Here is a 24,312-nt window from a genome sequence, read left to right as displayed (position 1 = left end):
TAAAATATAAATATTTACAAATTTAAATATTTAAAAATCTCCTGTCTGTTTGTATGCGTATATATAACAGATGTTCTCTGGATTTTGTTGCTATCTAAAGTTGTTTATAGCAATTAAAATGCAAAATATATTTCAATTTTCTGTAAATATAGAATATTTATATTAATTTGGAGGGCTTATCTAGAAACAAATTTCGAGTTCTAACCTGCTTTGGAGAAAACCTAACCACCTACTTATTTTTCCAGTCTGACAGTGGAAATAAGAACACTGGAAGTATTTTATTGCAAGAGAAAGGATTGTGTGATTATGTGTTTAATATTCATCTTCCCTTAATCTTGTTCTTGACAAGCATCTTGAACTGTCAAGTGGCCTTATTTACTGACAACACTGAAAACTGTGCCTATAATGACAATATTTATTATCTGGAATATATCTTGACAAGATTTCTCTTGCAATCACCATGTATGTTGTGCTTGTGCATACCTGATATCATATATAGCAGTTAACAGGTCTTTGAGCTCAAGCACATTATATTTGGACTTTTCATTGACTTCAGCTGGTATGGTACAAAACCTCAGCATACATTATTCATATCTTTCTTCAGCCTGACATTAATATTTCTTCCCATTTTCACAAAGTCAAGACAGAAAAATTTCTTCACATAAATTTTTGCCAGTCAAGTCACACTGCCTGGGGCCCGAGCTGGTGGATCTACAAGCAAACATTTTGCTCAGAGGTCAGAGTATTTGCCCACATTAATCTCCCAAGTTGTTTTTCCAACCAGATCTTAAAAATAAACAGTTGTGTGTTTCCTGAGATCATGGACTGATCTCTGCCTATGGAAATGCACATATCTTTAAGTCAGGGAATGTATGAATTAGATTTCATTACTCATAGCTTTAACCACCACTAAAAATCTGGATCAAAATTGAATAATTTATGTGCTATAATCAAACTAGCAGCACAAAGTTTGATATATTTCTATCTATCTGGTAAGTTGATCCTTATTTATAAAACCTTAAAAAATATATATGTACTCCACAGGTTTCCTTTTCTTAGGCGCTCTGGTAGTTTAAGAAATGAATACACTGGCTCTAATTGCAGCCATTTGAGTTCAAAAGTGAATTCAGGAAAGACAAAGGGAAACAAAACATCCCAAACCATTAACACTTCTGAGTCAATTAGAGGAGAATCTTAAGTTTTCAATTTATGTTCATGAGCCCCAGCACTGTCAGACTTGGTGTGATTTTTTTACTTCAGTGTCTGTAATGGTCTTCACGACCAATGCTTGAAACACACACAAGAGGTTATAGGTGGAAAGTACAATAGGTGTATATATTAAATAGAAGAAGACTATGCACATCACTGACATCAGGAAATAACCCTTTTTCCTACTTTCCTTAACTTGGTTTGTAAGTAACAGGGGGTTTTTCTCCCTCATAAACTTTATTAAGGATAAGTAGACAGAGGCCATCTGGAGAAAAGTGGGGCAGGAAAAACAAGTAAGTTAAGGTTTTGTTTGACAAATAGAGTGTGAATGACGAACAAGGTTTAAAATAGCAGATATTTATGAAAGGAAAAAATCTGGTGAACAATAAATGCAAGAGGAAAGAAGTTGGCATGAAAGGAAGCAGGAAAAAAAGAAAAATCTGTAGCTCCCTGCTGGATTGTGCCTCCTGTTGTAGCACTCTGCAGCAACCTTTCTCCTATTATCTTGTACAGTTAAGCAGCTCATACACCATGGACAAAGCAGTATGTGTTGATTTCTTAAGAATAGCAGCAAGTCTTTTACTCCAACCAGGATAATAGTAATGATGGCCAAGACCACATCTTGAGAGGGCTTTTTTCCCATTACTGATTCATTAGGCAAAGCTCTAAAAAACCACTGCTAATAAATCACTGCTGCCTATCAAAGTTGCAACAGCAACCTGAAAAGACAAAATAACAGTATGTGGTCAAATTTAAACATAGTGAAAACCCCTTTTGCTTTTTATTATTTTGAGTAGCTCTAGGATATTCCTAATCTTATAATATTCTCCCTAATAAGAAATGTGTGAAGAAAGGTTTATTCTCTCATCCTCTCCCTTTAGAGCATCTATGGAGGAAGATTTTAATCCTCCTCTCAATATATCACCAACACTCGTTGATTTCCAGTTGTCCTTAATAAATCGCTCAGATCTTCACATGCTGACTTCATCTGAGCTGGTTAGCACTTATCTGAATTGCTATGATTTCCTGTCATACATTCACTTCAGAAATACTAATTTAATGCTTCAGCTATTTCATTTTTTTTAATTTGGTTCCAAATCATTTTCCTAGCATCCCATTTCAACAAACACAGAGGCTTATGCTTAGCATATTTATTTTCTATTTCAGGTGCCACTGATTTTCTGCTGTTTGGAACTTATGAATTCTTTAATGGGAGTTAATGTAGGGAGTAGCCATGTGATAGCTGTTACACTGATGTTTCCGTATTTTTATGAGTATCTAAAACAATAGATGGTGTTTGCATATAACTGCATATTTTGCTATGTGTTCAGTGATATTTATTTATTTTGCAAAACCCAAGGCATCCATATAGAAAAAGGGTCTTTAGTAAGGACTTCAGAAAGTTGGATATATTCAGGAAACAAGTATGTGAACAAATCCTTTGACTATAAAAGGTTACACAGAATGCCAGCAACACAGAGGAAAGAGAAGTCTTTTATTCCTGGACCTGTTCCCATATAGTAAATCTAAAATCATGCTAAGTCACTGGAGGAAGTCTGCAGTGCCAGTTGTCTGAAGACAAGTTTTGCACATACTTCGTAAATAACTGACCTTCTGGATGAGACCTTTCTCTTTTTGGGTGCTCAAGCAATTTTCATTTCTAACCATATCTTTTAAATTTGGTTTCTTAGAAATAATACACTTTATTTCAACTTCTATTAAGAAAAACAGAATTGCTTTCTAGGACTAGACTTAGTGTTAATGAAGACATGGTACCAGAAGCTTTAGCATGGCCTAAAATAAGTTGTTATGAGTAGCTATGAAACAATCCATTCAGTTTCCTTTTATAGCTATGATCTGCACTTGGCTTATGCCTCAAAGAAGAAATCATAAGATCTTTTTCAAGACTGGCTGTTTCTGAATTCTACAGTTTAGTTCTATTATTCTAATAGAATTGAGAAACATTTTTTGACTCACACCTCAGTAACATCTTGCTAGCAAGGTGTTCACAAACATTTCCAGTTTTTAAACTCATTTTGATTTGACCTGTAGTTACTATAGAGATTAAATATTCAGTAGCTCTTAAAAATATTAAACTACCACAGCATAAGGGGTGTGACCCTTCCATGAGGCTCTAGAGGGAATCAGGTTGGGTCTGCAATGGTCAACATATTTTTAAATGGTCTAGAGTTTGAAGTAAAAGGTTAAATGTGGAAGTCTAAGGGTTATTCAGAACACTGCTAATAGTAAAGAATTACAAAAAACCCTTGCAAGAGCAAACAACTGGGAAAAATTGTTCTATGATATTCACTGTGGAGAGCTGTGAAGTGATGTAGATAGAGGAGCAAAATTGAGCTTAAATTTACATGCTAAACAAGGTGAACTAATAATTATCACTCAGGAAATGCTGCTTGTTACTGTAAGATGTTCTTCCATAAAAATGCCTAGGTTTATTTGTCAATAACAGTCCAAGAGGTGATCTCAACAATTATCAGGAATAAAATGGAAAATCAGAAGAAATAAGCAGTCTGCTGTGTAAGTCTATGGTGTCTTGGCTAGTGTTTATAGTTCTCACCTTTTCAACTCAAAAAGTTCATAGTGAAACATCAAAGGTGGAAAAAGGGATGAGCAAAGATATGAGAGCATTCCCTTATACCAAGGGAACAAATAGACTGTGATGTCCAGACTAAAAATAGATCTTTAGAATCATGATTTAGAAAAATTATGGCTATGCATTATCCCTTCCCAACCAAAAGATTTGGGAATGGTGTTGGGAGAGATGTGTCATAAAAATAAATTAGCAAAGGAGAGGTTCAAAGCAAACATCTGGAATAATTTTCCCACAGTGTATATCTGTGAAACTTCTTGATACAACTTCTTGATACAAATGTTGAATTCACATTCACATTCAATTCAAATGTTGGTTCAGCAAGGAGCTGGATAAGTTTGTGGAAGGACAATCCATCAGCTGCAGTGTATAAACAGCACAGAGCTGCTGTCTCTCATTCAGGAATCTCTGGGTCACAGAGAACTCAATTTTATATTTGCTCCGCTGTTTGAAAGGGGCGGCTGCTACGCCTCATTGCCAGGGACAGATGCTGGGCTGAGCAGACCCTTGGCCACTCTCAGTGCTATTCTTTGCTAGATAGCTCACTGTTTGGTGAATCTCTAGTATCTCCATGATTCTTTCCTTGCTTTCAGTGGTTACCTTGCTTATCTACTGGAAATGGTTTCTTTTACTGGGTATGGCTGACTGGTAGTTGCCTGGTAGTGCTATAATTCATATGTTGCTGTCTTACTGCATTTTACACAGCTCAGAAAGGGCAAACAGATCTCAGAAAATCATATATATATATTCACTATATGTCTTAAAACAAACATCACCAAATAGCCTAATGGGATGTCAATGACAATGAAAAAACTATCCTCTGAGATCAGCCAAAAGCATACTAAAGATAATACACTACTACGTGACTTATTACTTAACTAATATTTTATTTAGTCATTTAGAGAGATTTCACTGGAAAAATAAACTCTGCTCACTCTTCAGAGTCAATCCATTTTTATGCAATCCTACACACTAGTTTTGTCAAGGATGTAGCCACTGTAATTGTGCCCTTTTGATGTGCAGATTACATTGATAACTATAATGGAAGGCAATGAAAAGTGTACTTCATTACCTTGAAATTCTCTGAAGCACCTAGGTAATTTTCATTACACTCACATAAAGCTCTGTGTAAACAAACAATTTTATTTTATTTTTATAATTTGCCTTTTCATTTAAGGTCTTAATGAGCTCTTGGCTGTGCAAAAAAAGAAAAAAGATTGTTGAAGGAAGGAAAGTCAGTTTATATGAGAAAATACTTAGCAAAACAATATGTCATTACAAAAAATTTCATTGTAGCAAAATAAACTCAAGTTTGGTTGCCTAAAAGTGTTACCAACATGATTTTGTAATCCCTGTGCATTACTTGTCTTCTTTTGACAGGACAAGTAACGTAGCAGAAAGAAAATCCCATTTGAGTCCTGTTGATGTAGCACTTTTGAAGCCAGTGAGATCTCTCTTGCACCAAAGTGTTCAGAAGTATTTGGGGGCATGAATGAGTGGAGATCATTTGCTGCATTTCTGTTTTCCTTCTTCCTGCAAACTGTAAATGCAGACATGAATTTTTGTGCCAGCTAGTGTGATTGCATTATTAGCAAAAGTTTGCTCAGAATTTGCAGGAAGGTTTCAGGGGTTTGGTTTTGGTTAATTTTTTATTCCTTAAAAAGCACAATTAAAAATAATTAGCACATTGTTTCGTGCGATCATATTCTCATTTTTATACTCCTACATGCCAAGGGTGTTTTAGTGGAACAGAGAAGAAAAAAAAACTTCAAAGTTTTAGCAGAAGCTGATTTTGCATTTTCTAGGGCTTAATACAACAGTTCTTGTGCAATGACTGCACCAAGATTGCCCCACTGTGAGAAATGTTGAGAGCTTTAAAATACCATGTGACAATTTTTCACCAGAGATCAGTGTTAAGTTGATTAAAATAAATGTTCCTTTAATTGAAACAAAATTCCAGTTATTACATAGTAAACTGCTCTTGACATTGAGAGTGAGACAGGCCCAAATTCAATTTCAGAAAAATTGCCCGAAGGAGTGTCTTTCAGGTCATCGTTTATTCTTTGTTTTATTTTGTTGTGTTTTGATCCAGACTTATTGCAGGGATTTGGTGGGTGTTTTGGGTTGGTTTTGGGTTTTTTTATATAGATAAAAGGAAGTAGAAGTTATGCTAGTTCTGGGAGAAGATCTTCTGTTCTACAGATGGTCACTGTCAGCACAACCTCGAGGTTTCTCAACAGTGTTGCAAAACTCAGCCCCATCACAGGAGACTTCACTGATCCACGGGGCTGAGCGTGGGTGGGGATGGAAGTCTTGGTGGGAGGTCTTGGGCCAATGGAGACAGCTGTTCCCCTCTGGCTCCACACACTTTCTCTGCTATCACTGAATCTACTTGGAGGGGTGGCAGCCACCCTTGCTTTGAGTGGTTGCTGTGCCTCATTTCCATTGGCCTCTTAATATCACTTTTCACACTTCAAACAAATCCTGGGACACAACCTATATATGAGTAAAACGGTATGCATGATTAATCTCACATCTCATCACTTTTGTGGGAAAGATACTGCTTCTTTTTCACTTACCTGGTTATCTCAAGGACTAAGCAGAAGGAAAAGCCACATTTGATCATCTCTACGGGCTTCCTTTAATTCAGTCTTGGGTTGCACTAACCAGGCTGCCAATTTTTCTGGCTCAAGATAAAACACACCCACCATTAATTCAGGCCAAACCCACCAAGGTTTTGGAAGATGGGCATTTAGCTCTTGAATACCTCACAGGACTTCATACTCATAATGAGAATTTTGACCTGTTGTGCAGCCAATTATAAGAACAATATATGTGGTTTAAAGCATTATTACCGGAGATAAGGAAATCAAAGCCAAAGTATGAGGTCATTCTTCCATATAGTGTATTAACCTATTAAAATATTTAGAGTACTCCTTCACAAAAGTGAATTAATATTAAATGGAAAATGTCTGATGCTTTATCACTATTTATATTCATCCTTTTGTAAGAAGAGTGGAATTAGTTTATTTTAAGAAAAAAAATAGAGGTAGTCTACCACTGTTTAGGAGCTTTAAAATTAAAAACAAAGCCTCAGTGGAATGCAATCCTGCTTCCAAAATAATAATTTCTTCCACAGCACATTTTCAGGACATGTTTATTTTAAATGTAGATAATGATACATCCTTCATAGAGTACAGAATTTCTGCTTAACTGTCAATTATTACAACCTGAATATTAGTTACTTTCATACAAATAGCTAAATATATTGACAAAGAAAAATTAAGCCCTAGAAAGAAATTACTGAACATCTGCTATTGTGAATGAGTTTTTCATCTGTGACTATACTCAGATTGTGTCAATACAAACTTTCAGGCACAGCATATTCCCTTGAGACAGCTCCTTTTTATCTGCACAGTACCTGCATTCATAATGAAATATATGGATTATTTTAATTTCTATTGTCTCATTCTGCATATTGTTCATAAAACAAAAGGTTAAGAATGACCATATCTGATGTTTATGCCAACAATCATTTTGATTGATACCATATGTTGGGGTTTTATACATCTTTTTCCTTTCATATATGTTCTTAGCATTCTGATATAAGCTAAACAAAAGAGAAAACTTATCTGAGTCTTGAAAGTATAAATTACTATGAGTTCCAACCTACTACAACATGAGCAACAAGAAGATAGCACATTCCGATGGTGCAGGACACGATCATCATGGGGAAACCTAACCTGGAACAACAATAAAATAAAGATTAATAAGGATACTATAGTTCGTTCTCCAACCAATTTACAAAAAGGAAATTTGAATTGTCCTACACATTCTGAGTGAAAAATATGTTTATAGCAATACCAAAAGCATAGATGTACTGAGCATGTAACAGTCTAATATTCAAGCTCACATTTCTACATCCGACCTTAGAGATACAAGGTCAAAATTTACATTGTTTCCTTGGTTTCAGGACATCTCTTGCAATTTACATTATCTCAGAATCTTGCATGCCTTGTTGCTTTGGTGTTTTTCAGGTTTTTTTCTGCGCACACAACATGCAATTATACAGGTAAAATAACAATTCTTACAAATTATGGAGCATTAGAAATTATTTTCAATTGTGCATCCCTTCAGATTAGGTGTGTAATCCTGATATGGCACTTTGTAACACAATATATGGATCAAACTCATTACATTGTTTCCCTGTTGATCTGAGTCACATACAGGTAGCATTCCTCTTCCATACCTCTCACCAGGTCTAACAGACTTGAGTATGAACAGACTGTTGGAAATAAACCCCAGGCACTTGTAAAGTGCTAAAACTTTGCTGTTCTACCCAAACAGCTATTTCTTTTTCACAACAGAAGAAGATTTTCAGGCAACACCCAGATTTAATAGCTTTCTTTAGACTGACAAACACAGAGAGCACAGACAGACAAGTGAAAAGGATGTTGTGGAGTTTGTCAAGTCCTGATGGCTAAAACTGTAGGTCTTTCAGATGTGTGAAAAGAAAGAAGTTTTCTGAAACTCAAAAGCATTATTGTATGATACCAGGGGTCTGTGAAAAACCACTGCTGTGATCACATTCATTTGTTTTATGTTACTAAAAGCACAAGGAGAACTGAGATGAGAAATGATCATGCCACAAATGATACCCTTATAGACTTTCTTTAGCCAAATTCAGACAAGTTTCCATAAAACCAAGAAAAGCATGGCAATGTTCTCTGAAGTTCAGCATTTCATTCATTCTTTTTCTGGAACTAAGACCAACTTATTACGTGTAGGTATATTAATTGTGCCTTTTTGCCTTACTTTGCCCCTAGGAAGTTACTCGAGCCTTTTCCCCTCTGCCATTACTGACAGAGAGTACGAAGAGATGACCATTTTGTAGGGGACAGGAGGACACTATTCTCTGAGCTTGGTTGAATGAATAGCTCCTTCCTTTAGGAAGCTACAGCTAGAAGAGATCTCTTGGGGCATTGAGTCTGGCCCCCACTCCCTCAGGCTATGAAACCACTTGCATAAAATGAAAACTAAACTTCTCAATTGCTCATTACCATCCGCTTTCTACCTGCAGCTGCGACATTACCCTAAACTCATGAGATCCTCATGAGATGTTTCTTCCTTTGCTGTTTTTCTGGAAAGCTGACTGGCAGAGGCATAGATGTGACCAGCAGATCAGAAGTGCTATCGCCTTTAACAGTCATTGGTTTGAATTACCGAGAAGGGAATTCTACCAGCAGTGAACATCACTGCAAACACAAAAACAATCAGGCCTTGCCTATAAAGTTTGCAGAATAACTAGGCAATTAATGAACACAAGCACTCTAAAAGATATGTTGGAATTATTTAGGAAAGAGCAAGTTTGCCCATAATGCCATCTTCGTGGTCACTCTTGACCCAGTATCAAAGTGTGCTCATCTCACACACCTATAGAAATAGATGCAATCCAAGAGAAAAAAAAGGAAACCCCTGCAAGACAGGAAATGTACAAAGGGAAGACTGTCAGACTGACAGATGATTTCATTTCTGTGTCCTTGATATCCCTCTGAAGAAGCTGGCCTGTCTCCTTGTGTACAAGAAGTGTCCCTGTGCCCATCAACCAATATTGCCTGCAAGATCTGCCCCAGAAGGACAGTTCCCACCATACTTGGCTCCAGAGGCTTTCTCCTCCATCTCTCTGGGGTTTTGGACTTGCTGTGCTGGCCTTTTCTGCCATTTTGGCATCAGGCATCATTATTGCTGTTCTGACTCCGAAAGTATTAACGTTAAGTTGCCATTTGGACTTGGAAAAAAGAAAATGAGAGTAGAGAGAAGGGTCAGATGTGTCCAAGAGGTGAATGGTGAAAGGTGTGAAAAATTGCTAGAAAGGGTTGGAGAATTGTCACAGATTTCAAATATTTCCTGAAAAGTCTGAAATGTATTTGGAGGACTTTTTTGGGAGGTGGGAGGAGGGGTTTGTTCTTATGAACGCGCATAAATATACTGCAGAGAAATGTTACATGTTTTCCAGTCCAACTGGTCAGACCCTTGCTTTTGAATGATTCATTTCTTCAAAGAGCTGAATCACTCTTCAGTCAGTAAACTATGGTCAACCTGATAATATTGAAAAACAGCAGAGCTAAAGCATCTCCTGGAGTTATTTTAGAAAAAAAGGAAGAAAATAATTAAATTAATTTCCTGGATAGCCAACTGTTTTGCAGACACTTTCCAGCCTTCTGTCAGCCAAACTGATATGTGGGATTCCCTAATCTCACTTAGATAAAAGTGTCCTGATAGGGCAAAAAAAGAAAGCAAAACCAGGAATGGCTATAGGAATAAAATAGGGTGGCTAAAACCCCCTACCATATCCTTTATTATATCTAATGAATGCTCCCTGCAGCTCTATCTACATGACAGGCTGGTGAGTTGGAGGTTGCTACAGTGTCCATAAGAACAGCGGCTGCTGTTTGACAGAAAACATAGATCTCTTGACCTCACAGTTGGCAAGCACTCAGCTGGCACTGGAAGGAGTGGGGACAAAGCAGATCTTAATCTGTATTAATGCAACCTAACAAACCTCCCTGGAGAACGCACAGTAGCTCAGCAATGAATGGCAATATGATGCCTTTGTGAAGACTGGCAAGGGGAAGAAAGGATCCAGAATGATTCAAGGGCTACTTGACCACTGAAAAGAAAAAAAAGGCTTGCTCAAACTTGGAGGAGTTACATGCAGGAAAATGGATTAATTATACAGGGCCACATGCAGGAATTGGGATCATACCACGACTATCTCCGTGCCAGTCAAATGTGCAGCTGGAGCCAGAAGCAGCCGGCCTGGGGAGGAACCTCATTGCACATAGTGTCGATGCTTGCAGAGGGCACAATTGCAAAGCTGTTACTCTCATTGCATGGGCAATTACCCCGCAACTTGAGGTCTGAATTTCAGGCTCGCTGGCCTGAGCACTAATGTAATTGGCTCAAATTCAATGTGGAATTTGTGTACCAGAGCAAGAAGAGATAAACACCATCAGTAAGTGTTAGTTACTGCAGAGTTAATCGATTTCTTGAGTATCATGGGATCGTGCTATTTACACTACCCATTGCTCTTCCACAAGGAACATAAAGTTCCTGTCCCAGGCCACATATGAAACAATGTACAGCTACAAATATTGTCTTTAGTTAAGTCCAAGAATGCATATTAAACATTGTAAAAATTATTTCCAGAAACTCTTATTTCCAGCATACCCCTTGGAGTCAAAAAGGACCATGTCATTCAGTTTTTCCTGTCATGGGAAAAGGATCAGTAAGAGTTTAGAAGTTATCAAAACCTTTCATGTTCTAAAACTTCAGATTCCTAAGAAACACTAATGACCATATTTGGCATAAAAATACATTTTTGCATCCTGCACTGCACTTTCCTTGTCTCTCCCTTTCTGCAGACAGGGATATACGCAGAGCCTGCATGGTTCAAAAGTTGCACCTCAGCTCTCTACAGCCAGCTGAAGGAGGTTTTACTGCTGCAGAGAGGAAGCAAGGTCAGATACAAGGAAGGGAAGGATGACAGGATTTATCATTCACCCCATTTTTCCCCTCCTCTTTTTCATATTAGAAGCTTAAACATAAAACTGCTATCTAAATGAAATTGCCCAGCCTAAATATACACAAAAAGCAGATGTTAGCTCAGTGTGAGATAGTGAGAATATTTCAGGTGAGAGCCCCACCAGGGATTTGTCTTGGACAAAGTTTTACTTATTAATAACTTCAGCGATCCAGTAACGAAAAGCTTGCAAATTGTCCCAGCATGGGACAGATGTCAGACTCTGTGGAGAACAGAATTCAGCATGTTCTTAACAAATCAGAATGAGAACTTGAAATGAACAAAATGAAACTCTGTGAAGGTAAGTGTGAAATATGTATTAGAAGTCAACCATGGGCATAAAACCAGCAAGAGAAGTGAACCTTTTCACTGGAAATGACCTAGATATTTCTAATTCTGTCTCACTGAAAGATTTCTGGCCCTGTATTTACTTGGAGAAAAGCAAACCGCTGTAGGACTATTCTGAGAATAAGTTCAATTTTTAATAAGTTTCTACAGAAGTGAATATTACAGTTTTCTTAGATTATAAGTTTACCCAATATTATTTGCTAAATAATAATAGTGAAGCCTTTGGGGTCAGAATTGAGTTTTCTTGAACAAACTATCTCCTACATTACCTTGCAGCTCTATTTTGTGATGCTTCAAGAGCCAGCAGGATCCAGTATGTATAAGACCCAGGTTCAGTGCCCTGATCTTCCTGATTTGGAACACAAAATACAAAATATTCTCATGCATGAAAACCTTGCCTACGGACGCTACCTTCATTGACAGCTCATAATTTCACAGCCTGTGTATCCTTGGGGAAATCTCTGGAAGAAGCATGTCTCCAAAGAAATGGGAAACCTTCAGTGGATTCTCAGTTGAAAATCAACAGCAGAAATCTCCCAAGACCAAACCACTAGCAGTGAAAGAAGCCTGGTGGTAGACAGGGCTCAGAGTTAAAAAAGAAAAAGCTAACTTCTACTCCTACTTGTACTTGCAATTTAATGCACAATTTAAATTCAACTGGTGGACTTTCATCAGGCTTAAAATTTTGCTTTTTCTCAATTTGTATCAGCTTCATACTGCAAGTTCTATAGAAGGTATAACCTCAGCTTTTGCAGAAACAGACACGGGCTGGACAGATGGTGGATACTAACTGAACATGAACCAGTAACGCGCCTTTGCAACAAGGAAGGTATCTTGGGATGCATTAGGAAAATATTGCCAGCAGGTCAAGAGAGGTGATCCTTTCCCTTTATTCAGCACTGCTGAGGCTATACCTGGAGTGCTGGATCCAGTTTTGGCCTTGCCAGTACAAGAGACATGGACATAATGGAGAAAGTCCAATGAAGGGCTACAAAGATGATTAAGGGACTGGAGCATCAATCATACAGGGAAAGGCATTAGGGTTGGAGCTGTGCAGCCTGGAGAAGAGAAGGCTCAGAGGAGAACTCATCAATTTGTATAAGTTCTTGAAGGAATGGTGTAAAAAACACAGTACACGGCCTTTCTCAGTGATGCCCAGGGAAAGGACCAGAGACAGCACAAAATGAAACACAGGAGGTTCTGTCTGAACATCAGGAAACACTTTCTTACTCTGCTGGTGACCAAGCACTGACACAGGTCACCCAGGGGGATTGTGGAGTCTCCATCCTTGCAGGTATTCAAAAGTTATCTGGATGTGGGCCAGGGATATAGGCTCTAGGTGGTCCTGCTTGAGAGAGACCACCAGAGGTCCCTTCCAACCTCAACCAATCTGTGATTCTCACACTTTTATTTGTTCCTCTATTATTCAACACAGGATTAAGTAGGCATCATCTGCTCGTCTGAAGATTGACATCTCATCAGAAAATATTTGTTGAAGAACAGGAAGATAATTCTTCTCAATCTTGGACAGTGTCTCACTTCATGCAGTGCTTTGCTCTGGAATTTTGATAAACATGAGCTCATTCTTAAAAGGACATCTAAAAGCTTCTGAAAGCAGCCTCAAAAATGAGACTCAGGTGTGGGCATGCTTAGGACATACATAAGGTTAGTTCTGAACAAAAGGAAAGTTACACATTTTAATGAAATGTCATAATTCAATTTGCAAAGTAAGTAATTTTCTTTTCAACAGAAGGATATAACCACAATATTCATCCTATTTTTTCTTTCCCTTTCTTTCAATGTAGACTACCTTATGAATGTCCTATCATTTCAGTTGTATCAACCTTTCCATCATTCTTAGTCTTTGACATACTGATCCAGTTTATCTGAAAGGAAAGTATGGACTTTACCAACAGCTTAAAGGAAACATATTCAAAATGTTTATCACATGCCCATGACCCCTTTAAATCCAGACACCTGTCATAGCTCAGAGAACAGGTGGCTCACACTGCAAGTGATCATTAATTTAACATTAAATTACTGTGAATTTCATACAGTCTGGAATTACATAAAAATTACAGTGTGCTTACCTACTAGTTACCATACATAGGAGTTCATGTGAAATTTAAAACACAGAACAAAACCTATAATTCTATTTTCATCTGCTTGCTAAATTTATAATAATTTCGCATGATATTCTGTCTGTTTGAGTCTATGCCAAGATTTCCAAGAGAATTACTGCCAGGAGTAAATTTAAGATAGGGAAAATCAGATCCTGAGCAAGAAAATATAAAGGTGTTATGGTTTGCCTCCTACATTCTAGAATATTCTCCTAGAGGTTTTTGGCTGTAACCTCGACATAGTTATATGCAGAATAAGCAATCAGCCTTCCAAAATTCAAAAATTGGCCTTCCAAAATTCTGATTATGTAAAGAAAAATTTCAGACTTTAATTCTGAGAGAATAGTTGGTCTGCCAGCTCCACCTGGCAGTTTCAAATGACTGTTAATTTGTTGCAGTCTTTGTCTCGGTCACTGCAGTGAAACTGAGATTAAATACAGGACTGTCAGAACAAGTGACTCTGATAATTATCCAAAATCTCTTCATATATGGTAAGTTAGTTACCAGTAAGAAAAACTATGAAAAAAAAATTGGAAAACACATCACTTCTAGTAAAAAAGATACTAGAATTGATCATTTAAAAATCAGCAAAACAATTGTTAGATGACAAGGGTATCTGACCTTTCTTTTAAAAATAAATATACAATTCCAATAGAAAAATGTGAAATCCTGCAGACAGCCAGGGAAGAACACAACCTCAAGTACAGAAACAAACCTGAACACACAGAACTACTGGCAATATTTTTCTGGGAAAGACCAACATAATACAGATAAATTTGTCTGTGTGGCTGGCTGGATCCACCCAGATGCACATCCTGCACTTCGGTCAAACAAAACCATTCAATGCTACAGGTTTGGGAAAGAGTGGCTGGAAATCTACCCCACGGAAAAGGACCTTGGGGCACTGGTCAACAGCCACTGAACCTGAGCCAAAGCATGCCCAGGTGACCAAGAAGGCCAATGGCACTTTGGCCTGTATCAGAAATAGTGCAGCTAGCAGGACCAGGACAGTGATTGTGCCCCTGTATTGATGAGGCCACACCTTGAATCCGAATCCTGTGTTCAGTTCTGGGCCCCTTGCTACAAGATATTGGGGTGCTGGATTGTCTCCAGAGAAGGGCAACAGAGCTGGTGAAGGGACTGGAGCACAAGTCCTGTGAGGAGCAGCTGAGGAAACTGGGCTTGTCTAGCCTGGAGAAGAGGAGGCTCAGGGGTGACCTCATCACTCAACTACTACCTGGAAGGAGGTTGTAGCAAGGTGTCAAGCAAGGTCTCTTCTGGGCAACCAGTCATAGGGCAAGAGGAAATGGCCTCAAGTTTTACCAGGGAAGGTTTAGGTTGGATGTTCAGAAAAATTGCTTCACTGAAAGGGTGGTTAGGCATTGGAACAGGCTGGTCAGGGAAATGTGGAGTCACCATCCCTGGAGGCGGACTCTGCGGTGTTAGGGTAATGCTTGGACTTGATAATATTCAGGGTCTTTTACAACCTAAAGGATTCTAAGTTTCTACAACTATTAGGGGAACATCTCTATAGACAGGCTAGTTCACTTCATACCCTACTAAAGAAGTATGATATGCCATGATAAAATGTGGCATAAGGATTCAAGATGATCTGTTAGTGTTTTATTTATTTCATCAGCACTTCATGTCACCTTGGATCTATCATCACATATTAGCAATATATTTGCCCTCCACATCTTTTAGGCAGATCCCAAAACAAATTTTATCCTCAATTTGTGATTTCTGGTTTTGTTATGAAACCTTCACACCATTCTAAAGTCTAGGAAATGCAAATATATGTAATTAGTTCAGCTTCTTGGGAAAGCCATACTTATTCCTCTTCCACACATCTGTGTAATGAGGTGTGGTTGTGAGTCTGAGCTTAAGAAGATTAAAATCATCATGGCCAACCAGAAGACGAAATCAATGAAGTATATCTTGTCTGACAGCATTTGTTCTCATGAATTGTTTGAATGGTTCTGATACAAATATTCTACTAATGAGATAGATTTATACAAAACTAGTGAGGTTTACTGTGCAAAAATTAATGTGTTAGGACTGTTGAAATAGGTTTTGCAATATTTGTGGTTACAGTTTCTGTATTTTATGAAACATTTAACATATTGTAAACTCACTTCCAACAATTATATGCTTTTTTGCCTTGCAAAAAGCAAATTCAAGGCTTAAGGACATTTTTGTTAAAATACCTTTTTATAGCTCAAATCTGCCTGCTATAGAAATGTTGCATAAAATAAAACACTTTGTATGTTTTTGAAACAAACTGTATCTACCCATTTTTTAGACTACATTGCATTTGTATTTGGTCTAAACAAATCAAAGAAATTAACAGATATGACAGAAATTAACTGTGATTTATTTTAGCTCCAAAATGTTTCAAATTAAATAACCTTTACTGAGTCTTTATTCTCTTGCTTTTTCTTAGTGAGGATTCAGGAAAGGAAGTTGCTTGAATGTTATTTCCATTAATGTCCTTAATCCCAACCCTCACAAATGGTATCTTGGGGCACTTTTCTTAGGTTTTATTTTCTTCCAAATGTACTCTTTTATTTTGGTTAAAGCACAAGATAAAAGGAAATGACATTTTATGGTAGAGATTAATCAGCCCATTCTTTAATAATTTCATCAGAGCACACTCAACTATTTTAAAAGCCCTCGACTTTGCTAAAAAGCCAGATGTTGCACAAAAAAGAGTATGTTCCACCCTGTTCCCCTCTTTTTCTCCTCACTTTGAGATTCCAATTCTTGTGCCACACAATGTAATGATAGAGAACTCATGTATAGAAGTTCACCAGGACAAAGGAGCAATGTAATTGCATTTTGAATTAAGAAGTAGAAGGATGTTTCCTGTGCACTAATGATTATTTTTCATTATGAACTCAGCAGATGCCTCCTGATAAAAGGCTGTTAATGATGTAAGGCCAGTAAACTTTCTACCACAAACCCTATGCTACAGGCTGTACAATCTAAGCGAACAGCAGAGTGGAGATTTTCATTCCAGCAGGGTGCACTTGGAAGTTTCCCTGCCACTATGAAATGTTAACCAAATGCAAATGAGGGGGAAGATGAAGCCTGACAAGCCCTCACTGCCATCATAGTGCACTACAGTGTACAGGCCTTTCTACCCCAAAGAAATCACACATCTGAGCTCTTACATGCTCATTACAAGGAAAACTTTTATAAACGGGTCTAGTTTTAAGTGCACTAGCAAACTAAGGTTAAATAAAATGCATCTTATTCTAAGTGCATCCATTCTACAGCATGTTAAAGCTCCCATATAAAAAGCATTAGAAAAATAAGTAATATATAAATATACCCCTCTGGATTGTCACAGATATATACCAACATTTGTAATGAAATGAAAGAAAATCATAGAAATCATAGAATGGCCTGGGTTGGAAGGCACCTTAAAAATCATCTAGTTCCAACCTCCCAGCAGTGGGCAAGGATAACCTCTCACTAGACCAGGTTCCTCAGAGCTCCATCCAGCCCAGCTGTAAACACTTCCAGGGATGGGGCATCCACAACTTCTCTAGGCAATCTGTTCCAGTGTCTCACCATCTTCACAGTAAAGACTTTTCTAATATCTCATCTAAGCCTACTCTCTGTTTGGAGCCATTATGGTCTTGTAAATGGTCTCTCTCCATCTTTTTTATAGGCTCTCTTCAGGTACTGGAAGGCCACAACAAGGCCACCCTGAGGAGACCTAACAGATGGAGAAGATGGAAGAAGTATAGTGTGGGGAGGCAGATAAGTACCACTAGCAGGATGTTTAAACATGGGCTAAGCTACATGACCAGTTCACAGACGTTTTAAGTCAGTCAGAAGCATCACTGTCTAATTGTTACAGATGGCAGACAGCCTTAAGGAACTTCCAACTAAAAGGTCAGAGCTTGAGAAAGTCAAGTTCTCAATTACTAAAAATTAACTACATTTTCAGAAATTTCTTCGAGAAAGACACATTAGTCCAGGTGTTGTGATGTAACCCATACCATCATGAGTGTTACTGAGGCCTGTGTTGGGAATAGGAATTAGAGTGATTGAAATGAAGGAAAAACAGAAATAAATCACCGGAATTTTTTTTAATTATGAAGATAATTAACTATGTTGATATTTTAAACAAGTGGGCAAAAACTAAGATGGTTGCTACACTAATTTCTGTCTCTCTCCTCCCATCTCCAACTCTGCAGCAGAAGAGATGGATTGCTACTCCAGGAATGTAAGCATGCAAAGAGGTCCACACTTAGCTGGTAACAGAACACAGAAGGGTAATAGTCCTTTGAACAGCTTGGACAGTCAAACAGTTGGTTTAAGTGTCATCAAGTGATTGTGAACAATACCTAAGTCCCACCAGAGAAACACATTAGCTTTCAAAAATATCAGGATTATTTTTTCAGATATGTTTAAGACATTTTTCCATGTTAGCTTATTTCTCTGAATTTGGCCTTTCCAGCTAAGGTCAACAGAGTTTTGAATTTTCTGCCTCAGAAAGAGAATGCACTTTAATGCATTTCTACTGTAGCATTATGAAACAAAATCTGAAACAAAAGCTAGGTACTAATATCCTTAGAGTGCCAGAGATGGAATATGAGTATTTCTTGAGTGGAATAATTAGATGGGGTTTTTTCCCTTTGCCTTTAGCAAGTCTATTCTTTAGATAATTTCCATAGTACTAGAAAAACAATTCATCTATATGATGACATTTAGTTTTGAAACTCTAATACTTTTTTTCAGCCTTTATTATCAGCAAGCAGTAAAAAAAAAAAAAACTGGCTTAATAACAAACACAGAAAAAGAAAAAACAAAACCACAAATACTTTTAAAATTGTTTAGTAATATTTAGTAGTATATGTCAAACACAGAAATCCTCCAGCCCAACACTCTTTTATAGTCTTTACTAGGACTAATCCTTTCCTTTTGCTTTACTAGACTTTTTAAAGACATGTGGAATAAAACTGATACCTCACAACAAAAATAAACAAAAAACCAACCAAACAAAACCACAAACAAACAAAAGCCCCTAGCAACCCAAACTAACACCCCCCCTAAAAAAGCTCCCCAACCCAACAAAACTTGATTTATTTTTCAGGAGCAAGTTTGGTACCTTCTCCCATAAAAGCAGTTCTTAGTCACTATCAGTTTAAAACCACTCTCATTACCTAACCATTATTGTTTTAGCCTATTGAGCTGCTATTTTTCTGTTTTAAACTTTAGAGTAGCCCTATTTAAGTTACCTTCATTGAAGCTGAAAAACTACAAGTAATGATTAGGAAGTTATAATTCAAGTGTTTTACTAGTGCTGTTTATATTAATGCGGTACCCCTGAATGTAAATATAATCGGGAATATAATTTCTTTTTTTAAGTTATAAAAATTTACTGCTAAGTTCAAGCAGCAAAAAAACAAGGAGAAACAGTAAATACTACCACATCTTTTGTGTGAAAAATAGTGTCTAATTTACACAAGAAAATAAAACCCTATATCCTATTCCATAAAAAGCACTACTTCCTTCGAGCAGCTCTAAACTCAAATGCATTATAATGAAAATAACATAAACAGTAAAGACTCCTTTCTTCTGATTGTACTGGGAGACACCAGGATAATCTGTTTGAAACATTGTCTAGTTACAGGGAAAATCACTTTGCCAGTTCTATTAAAAATATCTAATTATTTGAGAAAATTAAATGCCCTGTAAAACCATATTCTGATGTGACTCCAAATGTCTGTATGATGCCTTGGCAGGCAAACATGGAGCACTGGATAAATCAAGCTCTAGCTGAGGAAAAATTAATATTTTCTCATAAGAAGGCTTGTTAATCAGGGCACATATGGCAAATGTATATAAGTTTCATACCAACAATGTTCTCTGAGTTTCCCAGATTTCATACCTCTTTCTACCATCTAAGTTACCTTTTTGTTTGGACCTCTTGCAAATTGTTTTGCAAAACATTGTTTGGAGATACAGAATTTCTCCAATCAAATACTCTCAAATCCAGCACTGAATAATTCTGGTAATTGCAAAAATACCCTATTTAATTGAAAAATCACTTTCTAATTTCAACAGTATTTGAATAAGACTCTACTTCAGCAACTATAGTGACTATCTAATCAAATTGAGAATGTTGTAATTAACTAGAAACTTGGCATTTGATGAATCTGAATGAACCCGAAAAAAGTAGTAATTTTTTGGATAACAAAACCAATTTATATCAGCACATAAGACATTACACATGTGAAAATTCAGATATGTGTTGCTCAATACAAACAACTGTGTATGAACTTTGTATCATCTCCCAGGTGGAATAGAAACAGAAAATGAGTTAAGGCAGTTTGGCTCTTTTTCTCTTCAAGTCAAATTACAAAAAGCATGTAAATGAGCAAGCACTTCACTAATTCTTCTCTTCTTAGAATCACCTCTGCTTGCCTGGACTTGATCCCTTCTCCAGCTCTTTTTCCTCCCTGCTCCCACCAAATCATTTATCCACAACTTTGGACACACAGTTTGTCAGAACAGGACTATCTTCTCCCGTTTCTTTACGAGCTCAAATGCTGTTCCTGGGCACACAGCTTGTACTCTGAAATGAATCATCTTCTGAGAGCTGTTTCTCTCCATTGACTACAGTGAAAGCCAAGTATGGAAATAAAGATAACACTGTAGAACAGAAAAGTGAGGTGAGATAAATCTTGCCTTTACTGACAAGCAGCTCCATCAACACCAGAAAATAATGGAGCCTTATTTCCTACCTATTTGTGTCTCAAGTTTGATTGACTTTCTGTCTAGGTAGAAACCTTTCTTCTATAACTTATAATGATGCTCACCTACATGGATTTTTTTGGTGTGTAAAGAAGTGTGGCCTCAGACTGCTCTTTCCCTCTGTGAGAATACTAATAGGGTTTCTTTCCTCTTCCCAGACACCAACTTTGATGACATTTCAGGGATTGTGATTATACTTGAGACATCAAGCCCCCTTTCCCCACCATTCTCTCCCCTGCCAAAAGTGTTTGAAGTTGATAAGCACATTCAGAAGTTATTAGGTGGAAAACATGGTGACACATTCACAGCAATATGATCGTACAGAAAAGCAGATGAAAAGTTAGGCTTTGATGAAAAGAAAGGAACAAAAAGCTTTTCAAAGGCTTTTTTTTTTTTTTTTTTTCCAGAAACATACTTGTTACAAGGAGTAAACTATATGACTCAGGAAGGATTAGAGCAAGGGATCTAGCTTTGAATGTGCTTCCATTATGTAGTTCTAGTCTCCAATATTATCAGAGTGCTTATAGGCGTGGGAAGGTAACAGGGAAGAGAAAGAAATGTGAAGTTAAAATTTGGCATGAATTAGCATACATTTTGAAATTTTGTGTAATTCCTAAGGAATTGTTAAGTTATACAGAAAAACTAAAATTCCTTTATTAAAAAAAGAAAAAAAATTATCACAATTTAATTTAAACTTCAACATGATTTAATTCGAGCACTGCTGTTGATACCTCCACAGTATATACTTCAGACTTCAACAGGCAGTAGAAAAGTGAAGTTCCATTTACTGAAATATTTTTAAAAGCTGTATGACTTAATGAATTATCTCTAAGCAAGTTCAAAGACTTCCAGATTTTAATCAGTTTACTACTCAGATGTATACCTATTGAACATGAAAACATCACTTGAGCAGGGAATAATGTATAATTATGGCTCAAAGTGATAATACTTCTGCATGCAGTTTCTATTCTGAACAGTTGCATATTCTAAATACTGTTCAGAAGTCTCACAAAGCCAAAAATTAATATTCCATCAGTTTACCTCATACCTGAAAACTCCAATTATTCTTAAGATGAAGAATAATATCTGCCAAAATATGAAGAACAAGTGAACTGTTTTTATGTATCGGCTGAAATTATTGAGGATGGAAAATGTATTTGAAAACTTTTTCTAAAGGCAACTATATTATTAGTTTGCACCAAATGTACTGTGCTCTGGTAGTTACAATGGAAATAAACAACTTGCACGTGTGTCCCTGAAGTAATTTATTTAATGATAAGCTTCAGCACATATTTAGTGTTTCAAATTCTTCTATGCATTGACATACTAATTGCTAGCACTTCAGAATACACACTGACTAAATATACTTTGTGTCAGAAGAATGTACTCAGATTTGCGGTACAATATTGAAAACATGGGATAATCTTAGTAACCATTTAACTGAGGAGATATTTTTTCTGCAGTCTGAATAGAGCACTGAGACAACACTGAAGGCCATGTAAACATGAGAAGTGATTGAAGATTTAACCAATGGCTTTTTGAATGTCAGTATACCAGATATAAAGCTTCTTCTCCTTGGAATGCATGTACATGCATTTGTGGCAGAGAAAGGAAATTAGTTCATGCTGTAAGTCAAAAAGCCCTACGGGGCCAATGAGAAAGTTATACATTACCTTCTGCCTATTTCTCCTTGAAAAGAGCATAAATCTTGTACAGTATTCACAGCATCTGGCGGGATCAGCTCTACAATCTAATGCAGGTCATGTAGTTTTCCTCCATGTTAGTGTATAATAGCAAAAAATTAAATTTTCCTCAATAAGCTGTAATGTAAACTACTACAACCAAGAGGAGATTCCATTTCAAGCCTCAGTTAGCCCTCTTTTTTTTTTCCTTCTGCCAGCAACACTAACTTTAAAAAGACTTGATAACAATAGAACATTTCATTTTATTGCCAACAAAATCATTCTCGCTGGAGTCCCCTGAACTGACCTCATAAGTGAAACTAGAAGAAATGTTCCTTTCTCTTCCTCCTGGCAAGTCACTGGTTTTGACACGTCTGCCTGTACTATTCTTGGCCTTGGAGGCCTCTTCATCTTCCAGCTCTCCAGTGATCTCTACTCACATGTGCGTCACTGTGTCCTCTTGCCAAAGAGATGCTGTTCTTGACCCTCTTCTCCCACTTCCCTTGCCTCTCACTCTGGATAATTTCACCACAGAATACATGGAATTCAGCAATGACTCCTGTGCTGACAATTCACTGATCCCGCTCCCTCCAATTAATCTAACCTCACTCTCTTCAAATCAAAGTTCAGTGCATTCCTCTGCCAGGTCTTTACTGATGTGTAGCTATCAGTTTACTCTACATGACAGCCAGCACCATTCTCTTTTTTTCCCCCTGCAAATCTTTCCATTTATTTCCTTTTCTCATAGCACTATCACTCCTTATCCTCACGTATCATTTTAGTCAGTTTGGACTCACATTTCAAGTTACCTCCAAAGCTCTTACAGATTAGCTCTGCTTAAGTGTTCTTTCCTGACTATTCACATAACTAAAAGATTAACTTACGGCTCTCCCACCTCTGTCTCTCAATGTTTTCTTTGTCTTCAAGAAATACCAAGGATTATTCTCCAAATCCAAAAGTTTGATCATTGCATGATTCTCTTTGCATCCCTTCACTGGTTCTCTTCTTACAAAAGCACAAGTATTGTCAGCTTACATAGATTAGTAATGTAAATCCATCTATTCACACTGTTTATTCACAGTGCAATGTTTCCAGCTGCATCCTGGTGATAGCCCTCATCACCATTTGTTATATTTCAAGTTAGTAGCTTACTCCCAAAAAGCTTCCTAGCACTGGTAGGCATCCCCCAAACTGCCTGTAAATCCACCTTTACAGTATTCTTCCACTTCGTTTTGCCCTGGCACAACTGATAGTACCAGACATATTCTTTGCAATTCAGTATTACACTTCTTTGTGTCTCTCTCTCAGCTGGACTAACATCACTGAACTTGGGATGTTCAAAATTAAGGCACTCTGAGCTAGGCAGCAATCAACAGAGCTATCACAAAGAGATAAGCACATATACACATAAATAAGCACTGAGGTCCCTATCTATCTTCAGATCAACTCACACATTTTTCCCCCTACACTCAGTAAGTCATCTGATAAAACAGGTGACTTCTTTCTACAAACCTTGTGCTTGCTATGTCCCTAAAACATGCAGCAACATCTCTGCCCTAAAGAGAACAAGCACAGGATGACAATGGAGTTCTCACATGTGCAGACACAAATCACAAAAGGTCAGTTATTCCTGACTGAAGGGAAGCCACCTGCAGTGCTAGACAGAACTGGTTTCAAAGCAAAATAAAGAGAGCAAAAAAGATTTGCAGATATCTGATGTATGTGAAACACTTTACGTATGGTTAAAATGCAAAGGAGATAAGAAGAGCTACAGCTGGATATGAATGATTGCAAATGAAAAACAGAAAGGAAACTGCTCCCCCATTTCTGATCAATGCCACTACTTATCTGTACCAGATTCCTCCTCACTTTTCTTAAAGAAAGAGATTTGTTTTTCTGTTTGCCATTCGCAGGTATTTCCTTGCACATCTCCATGATCATTTGTAGTGCATCATCTTTCACTACAAAACTGGCTGTTGAGCTTTAGGAATG

At 37.3% G+C, this 24,312-nt stretch overlaps 1 protein-coding gene and 1 long non-coding RNA gene across 11 annotated transcripts in view; one reads left to right on the top strand and one right to left on the bottom strand.

Moving 5' to 3' along the window:
• The window catches only part of LOC109143964, a 41,820-nt gene extending 25,143 nt beyond the window's left edge, over positions 1-16,677 (top strand). The window contains exon 3 of the long non-coding RNA XR_002044426.3: positions 12,024-16,677. This is a non-coding gene — a long non-coding RNA (uncharacterized LOC109143964). The remainder of the gene's footprint in view (positions 1-12,023) is intronic.
• Positions 6,958-24,312, bottom strand: part of OCA2 (OCA2 melanosomal transmembrane protein) — a 191,840-nt gene continuing 174,485 nt past the window's right edge. For all 10 annotated transcript variants that reach the window (XM_019283069.3, XM_019283066.3, XM_019283070.3 and 7 more), the window contains one exon: positions 6,958-7,560. In XM_019283069.3, coding sequence (XP_019138614.3) covers positions 7,473-7,560 — 88 coding nt within the window. In that variant the 3' untranslated portion in view covers positions 6,958-7,472. The remainder of the gene's footprint in view (positions 7,561-24,312) is intronic.

This window comes from Corvus cornix, chromosome 1, assembly GCF_000738735.6.
Source record: "Corvus cornix cornix isolate S_Up_H32 chromosome 1, ASM73873v5, whole genome shotgun sequence".
Classification (NCBI taxonomy): Eukaryota; Metazoa; Chordata; class Aves; order Passeriformes; family Corvidae; genus Corvus; species Corvus cornix.
Note: the sequence above shows the minus strand (reverse complement) of the source record. Positions and strands in the feature narration are given on the sequence as shown.